The sequence below is a fragment of the Babylonia areolata genome, chromosome 26 (genome assembly GCF_041734735.1).
Source record: "Babylonia areolata isolate BAREFJ2019XMU chromosome 26, ASM4173473v1, whole genome shotgun sequence".
NCBI lineage: Eukaryota > Metazoa > Mollusca > Gastropoda > Neogastropoda > Buccinidae > Babylonia > Babylonia areolata.
Window position 1 is genome coordinate 41,677,106 of NC_134901.1, and position 17,604 is coordinate 41,694,709.

General features: G+C 39.6%; 1 protein-coding gene across 2 annotated transcripts; it reads left to right on the top strand.

Annotated features, from left to right (window-relative positions):
* The first annotated feature begins 195 nt into the window (after positions 1 to 195).
* LOC143300752 (phenylalanine--tRNA ligase, mitochondrial-like) lies at positions 196 to 14,869 on the top strand. 2 transcript variants are annotated; one of them, XM_076614660.1, is made up of 7 exons: positions 196 to 299; positions 1,892 to 2,066; positions 2,545 to 2,937; positions 4,116 to 4,281; positions 5,771 to 5,902; positions 6,354 to 6,514; positions 7,941 to 14,869. In XM_076614660.1, the coding sequence occupies exons 1-7, from the start codon at positions 289 to 291 to the stop codon at positions 8,235 to 8,237; spliced, it is 1,335 nt and encodes a 444-aa protein (XP_076470775.1). In that variant the 5' UTR covers positions 196 to 288; the 3' UTR covers positions 8,238 to 14,869. The 2 variants fall into 2 exon arrangements, with proteins under 2 accessions (XP_076470775.1, XP_076470776.1); XM_076614661.1 differs by having other exon boundaries at positions 4,119 to 4,281.
* Positions 14,870 to 17,604: the final 2,735 nt, after the last annotated feature.

Below are 17,604 nucleotides of genomic sequence, written 5' to 3' on the forward strand. Positions count from 1 at the left end.
CGTAATAGACATGATCCCCGAGTGTTCATCTTAATTAGATTACTTACATGCGAAGATTTTTCCATTTTTCCGCAGAAAGTTTGCTTTATGTTCATGTCTTATTATCAGCTAACATCTAAAAATGAAACAGTAAGTCTTCTGTTGAGTGCTCTACCCAGCGGAACCTTTACGACATGTTATTTCTTTACGGGACTCAATGGCGGCGCCCTTGAGCAGACGAAGCATTGAATAAACAGAAACATTAAATTTCTGGATAGTGTTGCAGCGCATGTCACCTGAAAGCTGAATATGGCCTTTAGGTATACTTTAATAATGTATATGCATTTTGTTTTTTTCGTGTTCCAAAGTCACCAGTGTGCGTAAACTGATCTCAGTCATTGGAAATGCGAAAGTGAAAGGTGAAATTTATTACCCTGGAACAAATCGGCAGCCTTTGTATTATCCACTGGTTGTATCACCATCCTTGCCTATCATGTCCTCCATCATTTTCAGTGTACAAAACCAACATCTGGAAGCCAGGTGCATGGGAGAGAGGGAGGGAAGGGGAGTTAAGGTTTTTATTCCTCCCACCCCAACCGACTCCATGAGCTCGGAAATCGGAAAAATCTTCACCAATGCAGGCACTGATTCAGGTTCTTCTTAGAATAATGAGCTGAGCTGTCAGATTGGAATGTACTTAGGTCATCATCTTGGGGTGTACGCTTCTACGTGGGACAACAGACATAGAAGTTAAAACAACGAACAGTTTGGTGCTTGACACATGTGGTTTGGCTGCAGATGCCGTTGCCAAGGCTTTTTTTTATGCTTTGACAAGGTGATACAATGTCACTACAGATGGCTCCAGGCCTGTAATGTGCATAGCAAGAATGAGAGGAAGAATTCGAGGTGTGAGATCTGGTGTCCAGTTCATGGGGACTAACTTGCATACATCAGGTAAAAGCAAAACGTCAGGACTTTGAATATCAAGACTTTTGTTGCAGCAAAATCAGTATTCAAGTTTGACAACAAACATTTGGACTTCTCACAAGTAGTTGCAGACAAGGCCTTTATTCTTTTTCTGGAAAGGGGTAGTCCTAAACAAGCTTCATGTGCTCATGGGTTTAGTCTGGGCATTTCCATGTATGCCTTCTCCATGAATCGGACCCCAACTGAGCACTGACAGAGCCACCTAGCTCCTTGGATCACATGATCCACAGGATGTACTGTGTCATATCAACATCTACAGCTTAAACAAGACCAAGTTGACTGTGTCACTGTGTCAGTATATGATGAGCCTCTTGTGTCCGTGTGGTTTTGTTGTTGTTGCTGTTGTTTTGGGAGCTAGGGAATGGGTTTTTTTGTTTGTTTGTTGTTTGTTTTTTTGGGGGGGGGGGCTGGGGAGGGGGGGGGGGTCAGGGTTTGAATAAGGTTTGGCCTCATTAGTGATTCCAGTGAAAAGAGTGGAGAAGATTTAAACCCACCCTTGCCATTGTCTTCCATCAACACAAAGTATCCTCCCACTTCTGTCACCACAAGTGCCCACCAGCGCAAGCCCAACCCATTGCCATTGATATACCCTTCACCATAGCTACCTTCAGCTTTTTTTTGTGAGCGTGTGTGGAACAGTTCAAGAGTGCAGAAAAAATTAAAGCCCCATCCAAAGCTGCTTTTCACAAGTTTCAGGCCAGACTGCAAAGCGTATGGACTCGGTGGCGTTTGTAAATGTAGATGAAAATTTCTCATTTCTGCGCTGTCTCTGTCTGTTTTTTGACTCACATGTGCAAGCATAGTGAGTCTATGTAATCAGCCAGTCTTTCTTGTTTGTGTGTCCATGTGTGTGTGTGTGTGAATCCATTGTATTTTAAAGGCTTGTTTCTTTGTCATGATTGCCTTCTCTCTGGACGTGTTACAGACTGAAGTGTACACTGCAGTGTGTGCGGGGCTTTGTGTCGTTGAGGTGGGTCAGCAGTCAGGCCTCGGGCAAAAGGAATCCAGCAAGAGATGTATTGGGCAACTCTGTAGTTGTCGATGGCATGACCCACCCCACTGACCATCTCACGAATGTTACACCAAGCATTTTGGCAAAGGTTAGACATTTTTGTTGTTTAAGATAACTAGGGGAGGTGGTGGGAGGAGGCATTGTTAGTGGGTTTTTTTGTTTTGTTTTAAAAGGATTTTTTTTTTAATCTTTGTTACCTCCATCAGTCTTGTTTGCTTAGTTTTAATCTATCTGATTTGCATTGAGACTTGTCTTTTGGGGATGGTCATGGTTAGTATGATGGCAAGTGTTGTAGTGGCTGTCACATGTTTTATAAACTTTGCTCATTTCATTGAGTTTTTTGCTCATTTCATTGAGTTTTCTTATGTAACTGATCTTTTGTCTTTGAACTGTTTGGTACCCTCTTCGTTTTTTTCATGATCATGAGAAGTTTTTTTTTTTAATTAAAATTATTATTGTTCATTATTACTTCCTTATAATATTGTACTTAACCCCAGGGAGAACCTTTTTTTTCCGAAGCAAGGGTCATTTCTGTTTTAAATCTTTGTTTCATCTGTTGATAACAGGTAGGAAGAGGTCTTCACAGGACGAACCACCATCCTCTTTATCTCATCCGCAAAAGAATCGAAGACTTTTTCTACCGCCATTACATCAATCGCCGTGGCAATCCTATCTTCTCAGTATACGATTCCCTTAGCCCAGTGGTGACCTTGGAGCAGAACTTTGACAGTCTGTTGGTGCCGGAGAACCATGTGAGTCGTGCCCCCTCAGAGAGTTACTACATCAATTCCACGCACATGCTGCGGGCGCACACTTCAGCACACCAGTGTGAACTGATGCGCTCAGGATTGGACGCATTCCTTGTGGTGGGTGATGTGTACCGGCGGGATGAAATTGACTCTACCCACTATCCTGTGTTCCATCAGATGGAGGGGGTGCGGCTCTTTACCCAGCATGAGGTAGGCAGCTTAATGTTAACTGTGGCAATTGGGGAAGAAGCCTTAATAAATGACGTATCGATGTGGATGATATCAACTGGAATGTGTTTGTGTGAGTTTGAAGATTGACATGTCAAGTTTCATGAATTAAAGCAAATGCTCTGTGTTAGAAAAAATAAGAAAGCTCAGTAGTCTATTTCATTTGGTTTTAACACTGATAGTTGATTGCAATGTTTTTAAGAGCGAATATGTGAAATGCTTTTATTTGAGAACATACGTTTATTACTCTTGTTTAATCAAGTTATCCGAGTGTGTGGGGTGGGGGGGCTGGAGTGGGGGGGCTGGGGGGGGGGCGGTGCGGGTGTGTGCTGATTATCTGGTTGTGGTTTTCCGCAATTCATCTTTATTCTTATCTTATCTGTCTATTATAATCAATGTGCAGTATAGTAGGCTATGTTTATAATTATATTCAAATAATGTTTCTTAATTCTTTCTGTTTTTACATTAAGAATACTAGTTATTACCTGCAGTGTGTGGATGTATGTATGAAACGATGTATGTGATATTTTTTACATTTGTATCTTCGTAATATTTGTTGGGGCTGTTGTTGGCTTTTACAGTTATGGTCCCCATGTTGTTTACTTGTCTATGTTGTGATAATGCACCTGACCAAATTTCTCCAGTTGGAGATAATAAAGTTATTCTTATCTTATCTTATCTTATCTTATCTTACCTATGGCGGATGTGACTGACAATAACTACTTGGGATGGTGGGGCAAGGGGACCTATCTTATACCACACCAACACCACCAGAATGGCTACACCATAAGCTGGACATTGACAGTGTCAGTTATTATTTTTGATATTCAGGATCTTCACTATCTTCAGCTGTGAACACGGAATTCATCTCAGTTATTCAAGATCCATTCAGGAGTTAACAGAAAGTAATGGTTTGGATTTTTTTAACCATACTAATGGTGATATAGCTGCTGCTGCTTTTGTGGCTGTAATTCATAAACACTTTTAGTTAACACAAAGCAAGACACTGCTTCATGTTTTTATCCCTTCATTGTCTCAACCGTTGCTGCTGTTTCTGCCACTACAGCTGTTTTCACCTTTAGTTAGAACAAAGCATGAGAGTGCTTCGTGTTTTTATCCCATCGTCTCCTCTAGCATCTGTTGACTGCTTGCTGTGTCAGCAGCTGTTCCAAAAGGTGAGAGACACTTCGGGGCTGGGAATCTTCGAGGTGGGTGGCAAGCGCATGCCGGACAAGCAGGAGACCCACAGCATGGAGGCAGCCAAACTCCTGGAGCACAACCTGAAGAAAACCCTGATGAACCTCACCAAGCACCTCTTCGGCCATGGTGAGTTGCAGTTTCTCAAGGTGGCATCACTGCATTTGGACAAATCTATGTACGCTGCACCACATCTGCTAGACATGTGCCTGACCAGCAGCATGACCCAGCACACTAGTCAGGCCTTGAGTGCATGCGTATATATTTGTGTACCTTTCAGAGGGGATTTTTTTTCTACAGAATTTTGCCAGAGAACAACATTTATGTTGCCATTGGTTCTTTTTCCGTGTGCTAAGTGCATGCTGCACACGGGACCTCAGTTTATTGTTTCATCTGATTCTGAATGACTGGATGCTCAGTTTGATTTCCCAGTCAAACTTGGGAGAAAGGGTGAGACCTGGATTTAAATTCAAATCCCTGCAGACACTGTATTGGCAGATATGCATCTTAACCATTCTGCCACCTTCCTCCACAGCTGAAACTGAAACCATGGTAAGCCTCCATACAGTCTGTCATGGTATATCATGACTGCCAAATTTTTCTCTTTTATATTATACTGTTTGTACGTGCGTTTATGTAAGTTTTTGCCTGCCTATGTGTGCATATGTGTTAGGGTAGCTGTTAGATACACATGTACTGTTAAAATGTATGTATGCAGTGTGTGTGTGTGTGTGTGTGTGTAGTCATATTTTGGTATGTGTATGTAACAGATGTAATGTTTTATGTTAACAAAGGTTTTTGTAAAGCACCTAGAGCAGATTTCTGGATAGTGTGCTATATAAGTATCCATTATTAGTATTATTATTATTACTTGCAAGGTGTCGTGACAGAATCGTTTAAGCATTGGACTTCTGATCCAGTGTTCACCAGTGATCAGGGCTCAAGGCCCCATTTTGGCATGGCGTTATCTCCTTCAGAAAGGCACTTTACCTCACTTTTCCTGACTCCACCCAGATGCGAATGTCAGTTTTGAGTGAGCCGAAAGAGAATTTTCTGCGAAAAAACTTAGCCGTATGAAGAGCACAGGAACAGGTGTCGAGATGGCTGCTGTCAAAAGAGGGCGCTAGCCAGGGGGACAAAGGGGACGTTACCTACTTCCGGGAGGTTATCGGCTGTAGTACTCTCATTTTCTCCACCTAGGCGGATAGTAGTTTGCACAGGACAGGAATGTCAGACCCCTGCCGGAGTCTGCACTAGTTGGGTCACGGTAAGTATGTTATTTAAACGTAATTTTAGATAGAAAATTTCCTTTTGGGTTGAAGCAGACAGTAAAGTATTTTGAATTGAACTGACTTTAGTTAAAAAAAAGGTTAAAATGGTCAGAGAGGACGGGGTCACGCCTTGCTATGCCGAACCCTAGACACAGTGGAATTCACTGCCCCAATGGACTTAAAAGGCTATGGGAACTTCAGCCTTTATAAACTTCATCAGTTCATATATGATGCTTCTAGGAATTTGAACAGTGTTCAGAAGTTGGGATTTTGGGGTGGGGGGTTGGGTTTGGGTTTTTTTTTCTTTGTTTGTTACTGTGAATGGTGATTGGTTTTGTGATTTTCAGACATTGAGGCACGGTGGGTGGATCAGTATTTTCCATTCACACACCCATCCTGGGAGCTGGAAATCAAGTACCAGGGAGACTGGCTGGAGGTGCTGGGCTGTGGCATTGTTGAGCAGCGCATCCTGCAGTCAGGTGGATTATTATCCATCCTGTCTGTCTGTCTGTCTCATTCTGTGTCTATCTCATTCTTTCTCTCTCTCCTTGCCTTTCTCTAAGATGGCTTATCTCTGTCTGTCATCCTGTATCTGTTTCATTCTTTCTCTCATTGTCTGTCTCTCTCTCTCTTAGTCTTAGTCTCTCTGTGCCCCCTTCTCCCTTTGTCAGTCTGTGTTTCTGTCTCTAAAACTCAGGAGGAGGAAGTTGCTTGTGTGTGCACATACATACACACATGCATGCACACATGCACGCACACACAATTTGGTAAACTGTGCACATACACACATGCACACACACACATGCATGCAGGTACATTTGATAAACTGCACATACATACATGCATGCATGCACACACCTTTAGTACACTGCAAGTACTGGGTGTACATAATGTATTGTCATGTGATTTTGTTGTGTTTCCATGGGGCAGTGGGGACCGGTGACCGTGTGGGCTGGGCCTTTGGCCTGGGGCTGGAGAGGCTGGCCATGAAGCTCTATTCCATTCCAGACGTCCGCCTCTTCTGGAGCAACGACTCCGGCTTTCTGTCCCAGTTCCAGCACTGTGACACTCACACCAACATCACCTATAAGGTATATATGAGGAGGCAACTGCTGTACCAACTAGGATAGAATTTGAGTACAGTGTAGAGTGTCTTGCCCAAGCAACATTCCCACTCTCTTTGCCAGGAGGGCTTTAGGACAATCGTATTTTGATGATCCCCAAAGGCCAGCTAGCCTCCAAGGCTGCAGTACAAAGAGCCAGTGCAATCTTGCCTCCCAGTTTGAGAGTCATAGTCCTTCACAGATGACTAAGCTGTAAATGAATTCCCACTGCAGTGCAGAAAACAGAAAACATTAATCACACAGCTTTCACTTTGCTGTTGGCCCTTCTGTGAACTTTTATCAATATCTTTAATGTAAACCAAGCATTGAGCCTACAAGGTAGCATATTCATGAAGAAGGTAATGCAGGTAGTGTGTGTATGCATGTCAAGCTGAAACAAAATCTCCGTTCAAATCAGGCATCAAAACACATCTGTACATATCTGCTTTCATGGATGTCTAGGTGTACCGAGTATAGTTGCCTACATGGTGGGTAAAAATGGTGATACACAAAAGCCCATATGTACATACAAGTGAAAGAGGGAGTTGCAGCCCACAAACACAGATGAAGGAGGAGAAGAATCCAACTGATGATATTCCATCCACAACTTACATTAAGATATAAAACAGAAAAATGTGTATCACATTTACTTATGAATGATAACAATTTCTTAGCAAAATGATTCTATAACATGCCACTGATAGATTGTAATGATGCCAATAGATTACCATTTGATACAGATCCCTAACAAATCTTGCTTTGTAATATGAAAAACCCAGCCAAATCAGTCATGCGGGCAAGACATTTGAGGTTTTTTTTCTTTCTTTCTTTGTGTCCTAGAATTCAAGACTTGAATTTTTATGCCGATGTAAAGCACATTGAATTATGTGACAATAATAATACACCTGCTTGCATGTTATATTGTTTATTTCCTTTTGTTTTTGTGATAACACGAAAACATAGAAAAAGATGTACGAATCTGATGATATATGCATATATTTCTGGGACACCTGTATTATTATTATTGGTCCATTTCATATGAAGCATTGTGGAGTAGAAATAAAAAAATCCCTTTCCCCCCCTTGTCATTTCTTTACCTCTCTCTTTCCCTTATTCATTTTGTCTATTATATTTTAATATGTCCTTCCTTAGACCTCTATGCACATGAACCTCTAATACATAGATATACTAAGGACATATAACTAGCGTTTAACTACATTAATACATAGAATGTTGAATACACAATTGATAGATGCATGATGCACATTTACGTTTTATGTATTTGTCTTCTATATTCATATGAACAATGTAAACACAAAAAATCAATAAAAAGCAAAAAAAAGAGAAAAAATCCAGCTGAAGCAGAACAGTAATGAATAAGATATAATAAACAATGTTTTGTGGCGTGTTGCAGCCAGTCAGCGTCTACCCCCAGTGCACCAACGACCTGTCCTTCTGGCTGCCCTCGAAGCCTGCACAGCCGTACTCCTCCAACGACTTCTACGACATCGTGCGCAACGTGGGCGAGGACCTGGTGGAGCAGGTGTACCTCATCGATGAGTTTGTCCACCCCAAGACACAGCGCACCAGCCACTGCTACCGCATTGTGTACCGACACATGGAGCGCACCTTGACCCAGGAGGAGGTCAGCATCATCCACCACCAAATCGAGGACCAGGTGGTGAAGTTGTTGGACGGGGAAATTCGATGAGTTGGTACACCAGGGCACAAAAAGTTAAAAAGGACAGTTCTCCGCTTTTTTGCTGCATTTGTATAATATACTAGGCACAAAAAGTTAAGTGCCACCATGATGTCAGGGATGTGTTCTTCAAAGACAAATAACTTCAGTGAATGAATATAGATACTAAATTGTCAGTATTTGCTGGATATTGCAGTGAATGGACACTATTTTCAGAGTACAGATTTGTTGACAGCTCGCCTGTAAAGGAAATGCAGATTTTACATGAAAAATGAGATGTTACGTGAAATCTGAGTTCAGATATATATGCAAATCCACTTTAAAAAGCTGGAAAGCTGAGGGTGGTTTTATGTGCTGTATGTGCAAGACCGGAACATTGTTAACAACAGTTCAGCTAAGTTTCTAAGTGGAGACGTATTCATATTGGTGATGATGTCAATATAGCAACCATGCCACACAACAAAGAAAACCAGTAAACTTTGAAAAGGGGAAGGACCTTTGTATGGATTCAAGAAGGAGTAGAGCTGAGAGAACACTGACAACCACTAAAAAAAAACTCATCTGAATTATGGTTAGGAATGTTTCACCTTGCACATGCAGCATAAAAATCCATCTGAGCTTGCTGGCTGTTTCTAGCTGGTTCAGCAAAAGTAAACTCATTTTCATATAAAATCTACATTTCTTCAGCATACAAGCATAAATATTCATGCTCAAAAGTTAATGAATATGTGCCCTAAAAACATTGTCCATGAATTGCAATACCATCACACATTGACATGTAAGGATTAACTTTACTCAGTGTATTTATATTCGTTGGGGTTTTTTTAAGAACACACCCCACATAATATCATGGTGGCCTTTAACTTTTTGTGCTTAGTTGAATTTTCTATGACTGTGATGGAACCTGGGGGATGCTGCTTTTCCTTTAGAGGGTTTTTCAGTGCTCTGGCAGATTTATCAGGCAGACTGATTCATTTGTGTATTTTTCATCCAGACAGACTTTGCTGCTGTTCTTTGTGGTTTTTGTTGTGTGTGTTCATTCAATATTTTTTTCTTTCAATTATTTGTCTGTCTGAAAATAATTAAATTAAAAAAGAGTTTAATGGCTTTCAAGTTGAAGTATTTCAAAGTACATAGTCACTGTCTGTTTTGTGTGTGCCTTTATTGGAAGTTAACACACTTGAAGGAAAAGAATGTGATTTATAGTGTTTCAAAAGACGTCGGATATGTTTTTCACGCTTTAAATTTATATAAACCTTGTAACATTGGAAAGTGTTACAGTTTGTTTCCCCCCAACCCCCTTGCCCAACTATCCTCCCCACATCCAGAAGCAGGTTAACCCCTCACAGTTTTTGAGTCATGCCTGAAAACAAAAGTGACAGCCGTGTGCAGCAGCCCACAGTCAGCTGTCTGTCTCTTTTCCTAGGCTTCTGAAGTCTTTCTTCCAAGGAACTTTTGAGTTTTGTAAAAGATGACAACCTAACTTTGCTTGCAGTGTCATGTTTCTCAGACATCGAAATGCCTGTGATCATTTGTCCATTGGTGGCATGGAGTGAACCAGTGTACTTTTTTTGAAAACCCAGTTTCCTGTTCCTGTGAAGAACAAAAGGCCATAAAAATCAACCTCAAGTAAATGAGGATGTTCCATTTTCAAGGAGGTGTCGCAGCATGTGGACAGATCCATGTATGCGACACCGCATCTGCGGGAGGGGGGGGGGGGTGCAGACCATGAGGATTTTTTTTTTTTTTTTTTTTTTTTAATGATTTAAAAATGAGATAAAAATAATTATGAACAGTGACGTGAGGAATAGTGACACAGCAATGGTTCCATCGAAGTGGAAGCACTGGTGTCTGGCCTAGATGTTGGCCATCACCAGACTGATACCCAGACTATCTGTTTACTGACAGACCTTCAGAGTAAAAAAAAAGTATGTTTCTGCTTTGTATGTTATTACCTGCATCCTTGGTATAGAATATTTGGCCAGCATTGACCTGTGGCATAGGTGAAACAGAATGGATCAGAGTATGAAGAGAGAGTCAGCTGTGTGGTAACATATGAAGTGGTGAGGGAAAATCTAATCACTTACAATCATCATCCAGGTAAAACAGTTTGATTTTTTTTAATATTGAATATTTCTCCTGCATTTGAAGTGGGTTTGGGGCATGTGTTATGAAAATGAATAGGTGTCCAGGAGAATTATTTTATGCTGTCATGCACTTTTTCAGTTGTAATTGTCCCAAAAGTTTGCAGAATATCTTGTGTATGTATAATACCACTTCACTGATTTATGGAGACAACATGTCAGTATTGATTCATTTGTTTCATGTAATGATCCAGTTGAGGCATTTTGGTTGCAAAGTATTCATTCTGATAACATTTGTATGGTTGTCTTTTCTGTTATGTTTGTTCCAAACATTCTCATTTCATTGCTTTTTGTGCATGTTGTATCCATCAGAGCTCCATGTACATTACTTCCCCTTGCCCAGTGGCAGTGCATCTGCTGATGTGTGGGTGGGACTGAGAGATGGGAGGGGAGATGACTGTGTTCCTCCTCCCCATTCCACCTCCTCCCCCTCACCCCCCACTCCTGTACTGAGGACTAGCATTTTGAAAACATCAGTCAAAGATGTTTCTTGTTTTCTTTCTTTTGTAACCATTTGTTAAACTTTTTTTTTTCAGAATAGTAGAAGAAGATAACAAGTTTAGGAAACAACTGAACAACCTTTCCATACTTTAAAATAACTTTGCAAAGATTATAAAATAAAGAAGAGAGAAAATGTTCTTCAAAGACTGTAAGACTATCTGTCTGTCATCTCCCTGTCTAAATATCTGTATAGCTTAAAAAAAAAACAAGGAAAAAAACCCAAAAAAAAACATATGGATAGATATCCTCACAGTCTTCTATTATGTATATCAAAAATCAAAATTGTTACTTGCTGTTACTAGGAAGCAGATTTCTTTCTTTGACTTGAGAAAAATATCCTTGTTTATTGCTCTCCCTCTTGTTTTTTCTTTGTTTTTTCTCTCTCTGTGTCCTCTCTCTCTGTCTTTGTTTCTCTGTCTCTTTCATTGGGGGAGTGTGGGGAGTTTTGATGGGAGACCATGTACTTTTCGGATCCACTCTGTTTACGCATACCCAGATTCAAACACTCAACTGTTGGCCGCCATTCTTTCTCTGTCCCTGGACCTTGCGATTGGAATGAACTTCCTCTTTCGCTTCGTCAAGTCTCCACACTCAGCTCTTTCAAGTCTGGCCTTAGAACCCACCTCTTCCCAAAATAGCCTCTCTTGCCTGCCTCTTCCTTGTCTTCAGTTTCTACAGTTTTAGAGTTATGCATGCATGTGAATGACTGGTGCGAAAGCGCTTTGATTTGTCTCTGCACAAGATTCAGAGCTATATAAATACCATTATTATTATTATTTTCTTTTTTAAATATATGATTTACATGAATTCGTGAGGGAAGAGAGTTGGATGTTTCATATTTCTGTATAATTAGATAGTTTTTGTTTACTTTTTTTGTCAGCATGAATGTACAGTTCTCTTCCACAATACACAATTAATTTCCTTTTTGGTGTGCATAAATGTGTGTGTGTGTGTGTGTTGCTGATGAGTGTGTGTATGCATTTGAGATGTGGATCAAGACTGAATTTATGCATGCATTGATAATCATGGTATTTGAAAGACTGAATGGCTATATTTTTAAAGAAAGACAGACTAAATGAATTCATCACGACTTCAGATGTTTAGTATTCCTTCCCATATATTTCCAATGTTTAGTTCCCTTGATGAAATTGTTACTTGAAGTTGAACTGGTAAAAAAAAATTTTTAATGAAAATAATAAAGACGTTGCACCAGCAAGAGTTTGGGAGTTTGCTCATTGTTTGTTCTTTAGTTTGATCTCTTGCAAGTTGGCTGCTGCTGTTATAATCAGAAATAACACCAGATGATCACATGTTTGATGGCTGGTTCTATTCATGTGTTCAGAGAAAATGTGGTGTGCAAGCTTGTTATGTGACGAATGGATGCACACGTAACCTAAGTGTTTGTGTGTGAGTTGAATATAAGATTAATAGTTCACGTGATCACCCCTGTTCTTTGAAAGAAGCGATAGAGAAATAACATGGGGCAGTATATTTCTGACTCCAGCACAATGTTTTTTTGTTTGTTTTTGTTTTCTTTCTTTTCTTTTGCAAGATTTACTTATTAGCTCCTCCAAGGAATTTATATTTGCCATTCAAACAACTGAAAGGAATGTGTTCATGTCTTTTCTTGTTTGGCAGAGTTAAGAAGTATAAACTTTTTTCTTTTTTTTCTTTTTTTTTTTCACTGGTATAAAAACTGGTTGCCCATTTCAAACTTTCTTTCCTACTTTGCACAAAATGTGCAGAAAAAGTATCAGAATCATTTGGTTGGGATCATCATATTTCATTTTTTTGAGGTCTCAAAGCCTGCAGACTGATCTGAATACACTACACCGCTTCTGCTTAATATAAATCAACAGCTATATCATCACATATGTTTTTCAACATTATTGATAGGTGTGGTCTGTCATGATTTCAATGTTTTATGAACTAAAGATCTGTTTGTCATAAATTTGCATTATCTGTAATGATTTATGTACATACGTCTTTCCCATCCATCAACGAGATTTTTTAAACTGGTAATATTCAATGCTCTTTAGAATATAGTATATAAAAAAAATCAACATTTGGTGCTCTTTTGATGCTGGTTGTAATTCATTCCATGATGGTTCAGTTCTGTTTTGTGAATCATCGTGTGTACATTCTGCTATATTCAATAAACAGTTTGTCATTGCTTTCTTATTGTGGTATTTGGTGATGATATGAAGAAATCAGATACATTTTATCAACTTGTCTTGTATATTTGTATTAGATTATTTCTATGTCTGAACACGTTTTTTGTTTAAACTTAAGGTTCAGACATAATTGATCCTTGTGGAATTTCTCTATCTCAGCAGAATACATTTTCAAATGAGTGCATTAAACAAAACCTCCTGCTTTTAGAAAGTTGAAAAATCAATAATCAAATGTGGTCTTACCAATGCTTTAAAGAAAGTTATGAGTTCACCAGTGTTCAGGGTTTGGGTCCCTGCCATGGTGTTGTGTCCTTAAGAAAGGCTCTTCACCCTGATTTTCCTCACTTGACCCAGGTGTGAATGAGTTCCTGACTTTGATTGGGGAAGGTTCAAACAGCAGAAGGTGAAGGACGGGCGCAATAGCTGAGTGGTTAAAGCGTTGGACTGTTAATCTGAGGGTCCCAGGTTCGAATCACGGTGACAGCGCCTGGTGGGTAAAGGGTGGAGATTTTTACGATCTCCCAGGTCAACACATGTGCAGACCTGCTAGTGCCTGAACCCCCTTCGTGTGTATATGCAAGCAGAAGATCATATATGCACGTTAAAGATCCTGTAATCCATGTCAGCATTCGGTGGGTTATGGAAACAAGAACATACCCAGCATGCACACCCCCGAAAGCGGAGTATGGCTGCCTACATGGCAGGGTAAAAAACAGTCATACACGTAAAAGCCCACTCGTGTGCATACAAGTGAACGTGGGAGTTGCAGCCCACGAACGCAGAAGAAGAAGAAGTACGATGGTCAAATTATACATTTCAAGGGTAACTCCCTGCTCTTCTCTTCATGCAGGCTGTAATAGCAATGCATGCATCATCATATCTGTTTGTCATAATGTCGTAACTCTTTTTTCATTGATTGTTTTTCCCAATATTCATGACAATATTTTGAGATATTGAAATACATGATCAAAGTTTCTTACCATTTCATCAGAAAATTGAAATGCTTCTGTGTTGATTTTTTTTTTTTTTTTTTTTTTTTTTTTTGTATATTTATGAATCTTCACCATCAGCAAATCTTTTTGATGGGCAATTTGAAAGATTATTTGGATTTTTGTGCCATCTATTGATCTTTTACATAGCCTGATTATGATAAGAAGTAGTCATTTATGAAATTCTTGAACAAAATATGGTCAAATAAGTTTCCCATGGGTATTCTCTGGATTAACCTCTTCGACTGTCTGTTGTCTTGTCTCTGGTCCATCCTAACATTTCAACAATTACACCCATGATATTTCAGTTTAATAAGTAGCCTCTTGTGTTAAAAGAGTCTGAAGCTTTTTTTTTTTTAAATCAAAATAAATGACACCTACATTATCTCTTTTTCACTGAATTTTTCATGACACAGAGAAGCTGAGTTATACATGGTCTGTGCTCAGCCTTAGGCGAAACTCAGACTGTTTCCCAGTGTTAGTTTCCTTTCTGTTTAGTGTTAAAGCTACAAGCTTTTTTTTTTTTTTTTTCTTTTTTTTTTTTTTTGCTTGTGATTTGCATCATATAATTCCCACAAAACGTAGGAAGCATTTGATTGGGATTGTTGATAATTGCGATCATTAATAATACTGTTGGTATGTATTGATAGAGAACAGACATTCACAACCGACCAGCTGCAATAAACTAGTAAGAGTGATTAGATGAAAGGCTTTACTCTCAAGTCAATCAGCCATATCCATGTACTTGCCACTCTTGAAGCCAAGAAAAATCTTGAGGCTGTGTTCCTGTAAAACTTACCATAAATATTGATTCCTTGTATAATTAAACAGATAATAAATCGTCAGTTTCCAAAAATACTTTATCTTTGATGGTGTGGTGATATTTTTGAGCATGTATGTGTTGGAATCACAGACTGAACATCTGTTTAAGGTTTTGACAAAATGTATCTTTCAGAATCATTTGACAATTAAAAAAACTGCATGCTGTGTGACAAAGAATGCAAACGAAAGCATTTTGACTGATGTAAGAGACAGAAAATGCATAGGTTTATTTGGGGGGTGGGGGGAGTGGCATGGGAGGGAGTTTTTGTGGGTTTTTTTCATCAAAATACAAGTGCATTCCATATACTTTAATTCACGACACACCATAGACTGAAAGGGAGATACTGGATAAAAAAAAGTATGAGATACATCTTGGTGGGTATTGCATCAAAATCCAGCAGTAGACATGATGGGCATGATAATGGAAAGATGAGGGCATTGGAGTCTTATTCCATGGCTTTGTTAGGTCTGGTAGGAATCTCGATCAGCAGTGGATGAGGGGTGATAATTTAGGATTTAACACTTGTGCCTTGACTCACTGCATGTATGCACACAGGCAAAAAATCAAACATCCATGCTAACTATCCTGTAATCCTTCAGCCTTTCATGTGTTAAGGAAACATGGACAGGCCCTGAAAATAGAGAATGGCTGATTACATGGCAGGGTAAAAACAGTCACAGAGTTATAGGTCTGCTAGTGGAAATGAATGAACATGAGACTTTCAGACAGCAACCGCAGAAAAAGAAAAAAAAGTAGTGTTTCTCATCAGTCATAAGGTCAGTCGCATGAACTTTCCAACCAGCAAAAATGAAAAAATAGAGTGAACGAGAGAGCCTGAAGGAAATCCAGTGCAAGGACACCTCCCATCAACGAACATCTTCACCTTAAATGGCTACAACATCATCATTCTCTCCAACTACAGGGATCTTGAAAAGAAAAAAAATTATCCTCGAAATGATCTACAACTTACCATGTCCTTATTCACAAGAAGTACCATGTGTTTTTACTTCTTCGTTTGTGAGCTGCATATTCACCTGTATACACGAGTAGGCTTTTATATGTATATATATGTATGACTGTTTTTACCCCCACCATGTAGGCAGTCATACTCTGTTTTCAGAGGGGATGTATTTTTACATCAGAGTAAGCCATAGCTGTTTTATCAGTGGAGGATTGTATATTTTTTAGATCTGCTATTTCTGATTGTCATATTCTCAGAGAAAGACTGCAGCTTCTGTCTAATTGAACGTCAGCTCCCACATGCACCTGTTTCCATGACTGGAAATACTCAGGTTTCTTCATCTTTTGCTGGATACTTCATAAATTTCCAATCACATTCATCCAAGAGAGCTGGAAACAAGCAAACACTCACACAGTCACAGTTATAAATAAAGAGTATTTCTTTGCAAAGCTCACGTGCATGCCATTCAAATGGGGGGAAACGTTGAGTGGACTCTCTCTCACCTCTCCCTTTCTCTCTGTGTCTCTGTCTGTGTCTCTCACTCTTTCTCTTCATCACTTCCTACCTCCATCATGTTACCATTCTCCCTTAAATTTCATTCTTTCATTGTTTCAAGAACTGAACCAAGAACATCAACTTTTCTGTGTCTGTCTTCCCCCTCCTCTCTCTCTCTCTCTCTCACACACACACACACACACACACACACACACACAGAGTCACTTCACAAATATTTCTGAGGCCTACAACAGCTGTTTCCATGAGGCATCAGTGTCTCCATTATGTGTCATGACATTGTGCAGACTATAAAAGTGAGTGTGCAACTGTAAAAATTTACACTCAGTTTGTCACATCCAACATGCTGCACACTGCATACCTATGTAGCTAGGTACAATGTGACCAAACCATGTTGTTTGAGATACTTTGAGTTTGACAAACCCCCCATACTGAGCCGTTTTGTGGGGAATTTGACCTATTCCTAAGATCCAACGACACACACACACACACACACACACATATATATATATATATATATATATATATATATATATATACATTTCTAGTATTCAGGGGTAAAGATCAAGTGTTTAAAGCTGAGTGCACACTTTCTGTTATGAAAATTGGTGGTGGTGGTGGTGGTGTGTGTGTGTGTGTGTGTGTGTGTTGTTGTTGTTGTTGTTTTCTGTTTTGTTTCTTTCTGTTTGTTGTTTTGTTTTTGTTTTTGCACTGAACCAAGGTGAAGGTCAATGATTCCTACCAGCTATTCAGACCCTTTACCTGAGAGTGGAAACTGCATTCAACTCAGTAAACATGAACACACACACACACACACACACATACACACACACAAGAACATACACAATATGTTAACACATGTACACACACACACACACACACACACACACAGAAAGAGAGAGAGACTCTGTGACAATGGACCACTAATACCAACTGCAACAAAAAAAATTCCATCAGTGAAGGAGAAACTCAACTTATTTTGATGCAGCTTCAACATGATGAACCACTCAGTCTAAAGATCAAAATATGTCCAATAATTTAGGCAAAAAACAACAACAAACAAACAAAAAAGAGTGAGTGCACTACACACACACACACACACACACACACACAAGGCCAAGTGTTGTTGTTCTATTGATTATATCATGTCATGTTGGTAGCCACGTGGCTCCCTTCTCGTCACATGAAAATCACACGAGTGAGTTCATCTGTGACAACGGCTGTTTGAGCGTGCGCACAAATAAACAGCAACGCACATCTTTCACTCACTCATA

Coding starts and splice junctions, on each gene's coding strand:
- LOC143300752 (XM_076614660.1), top strand. Junction 4,282..5,770: donor CAAGCACCTCTTCGGCCATG/GTGAGTTGCAGT, acceptor TGTGATTTTCAG/ACATTGAGGCACGGTGGGTG. Junction 6,515..7,940: donor ACACCAACATCACCTATAAG/GTATATATGAGG, acceptor GGCGTGTTGCAG/CCAGTCAGCGTCTACCCCCA.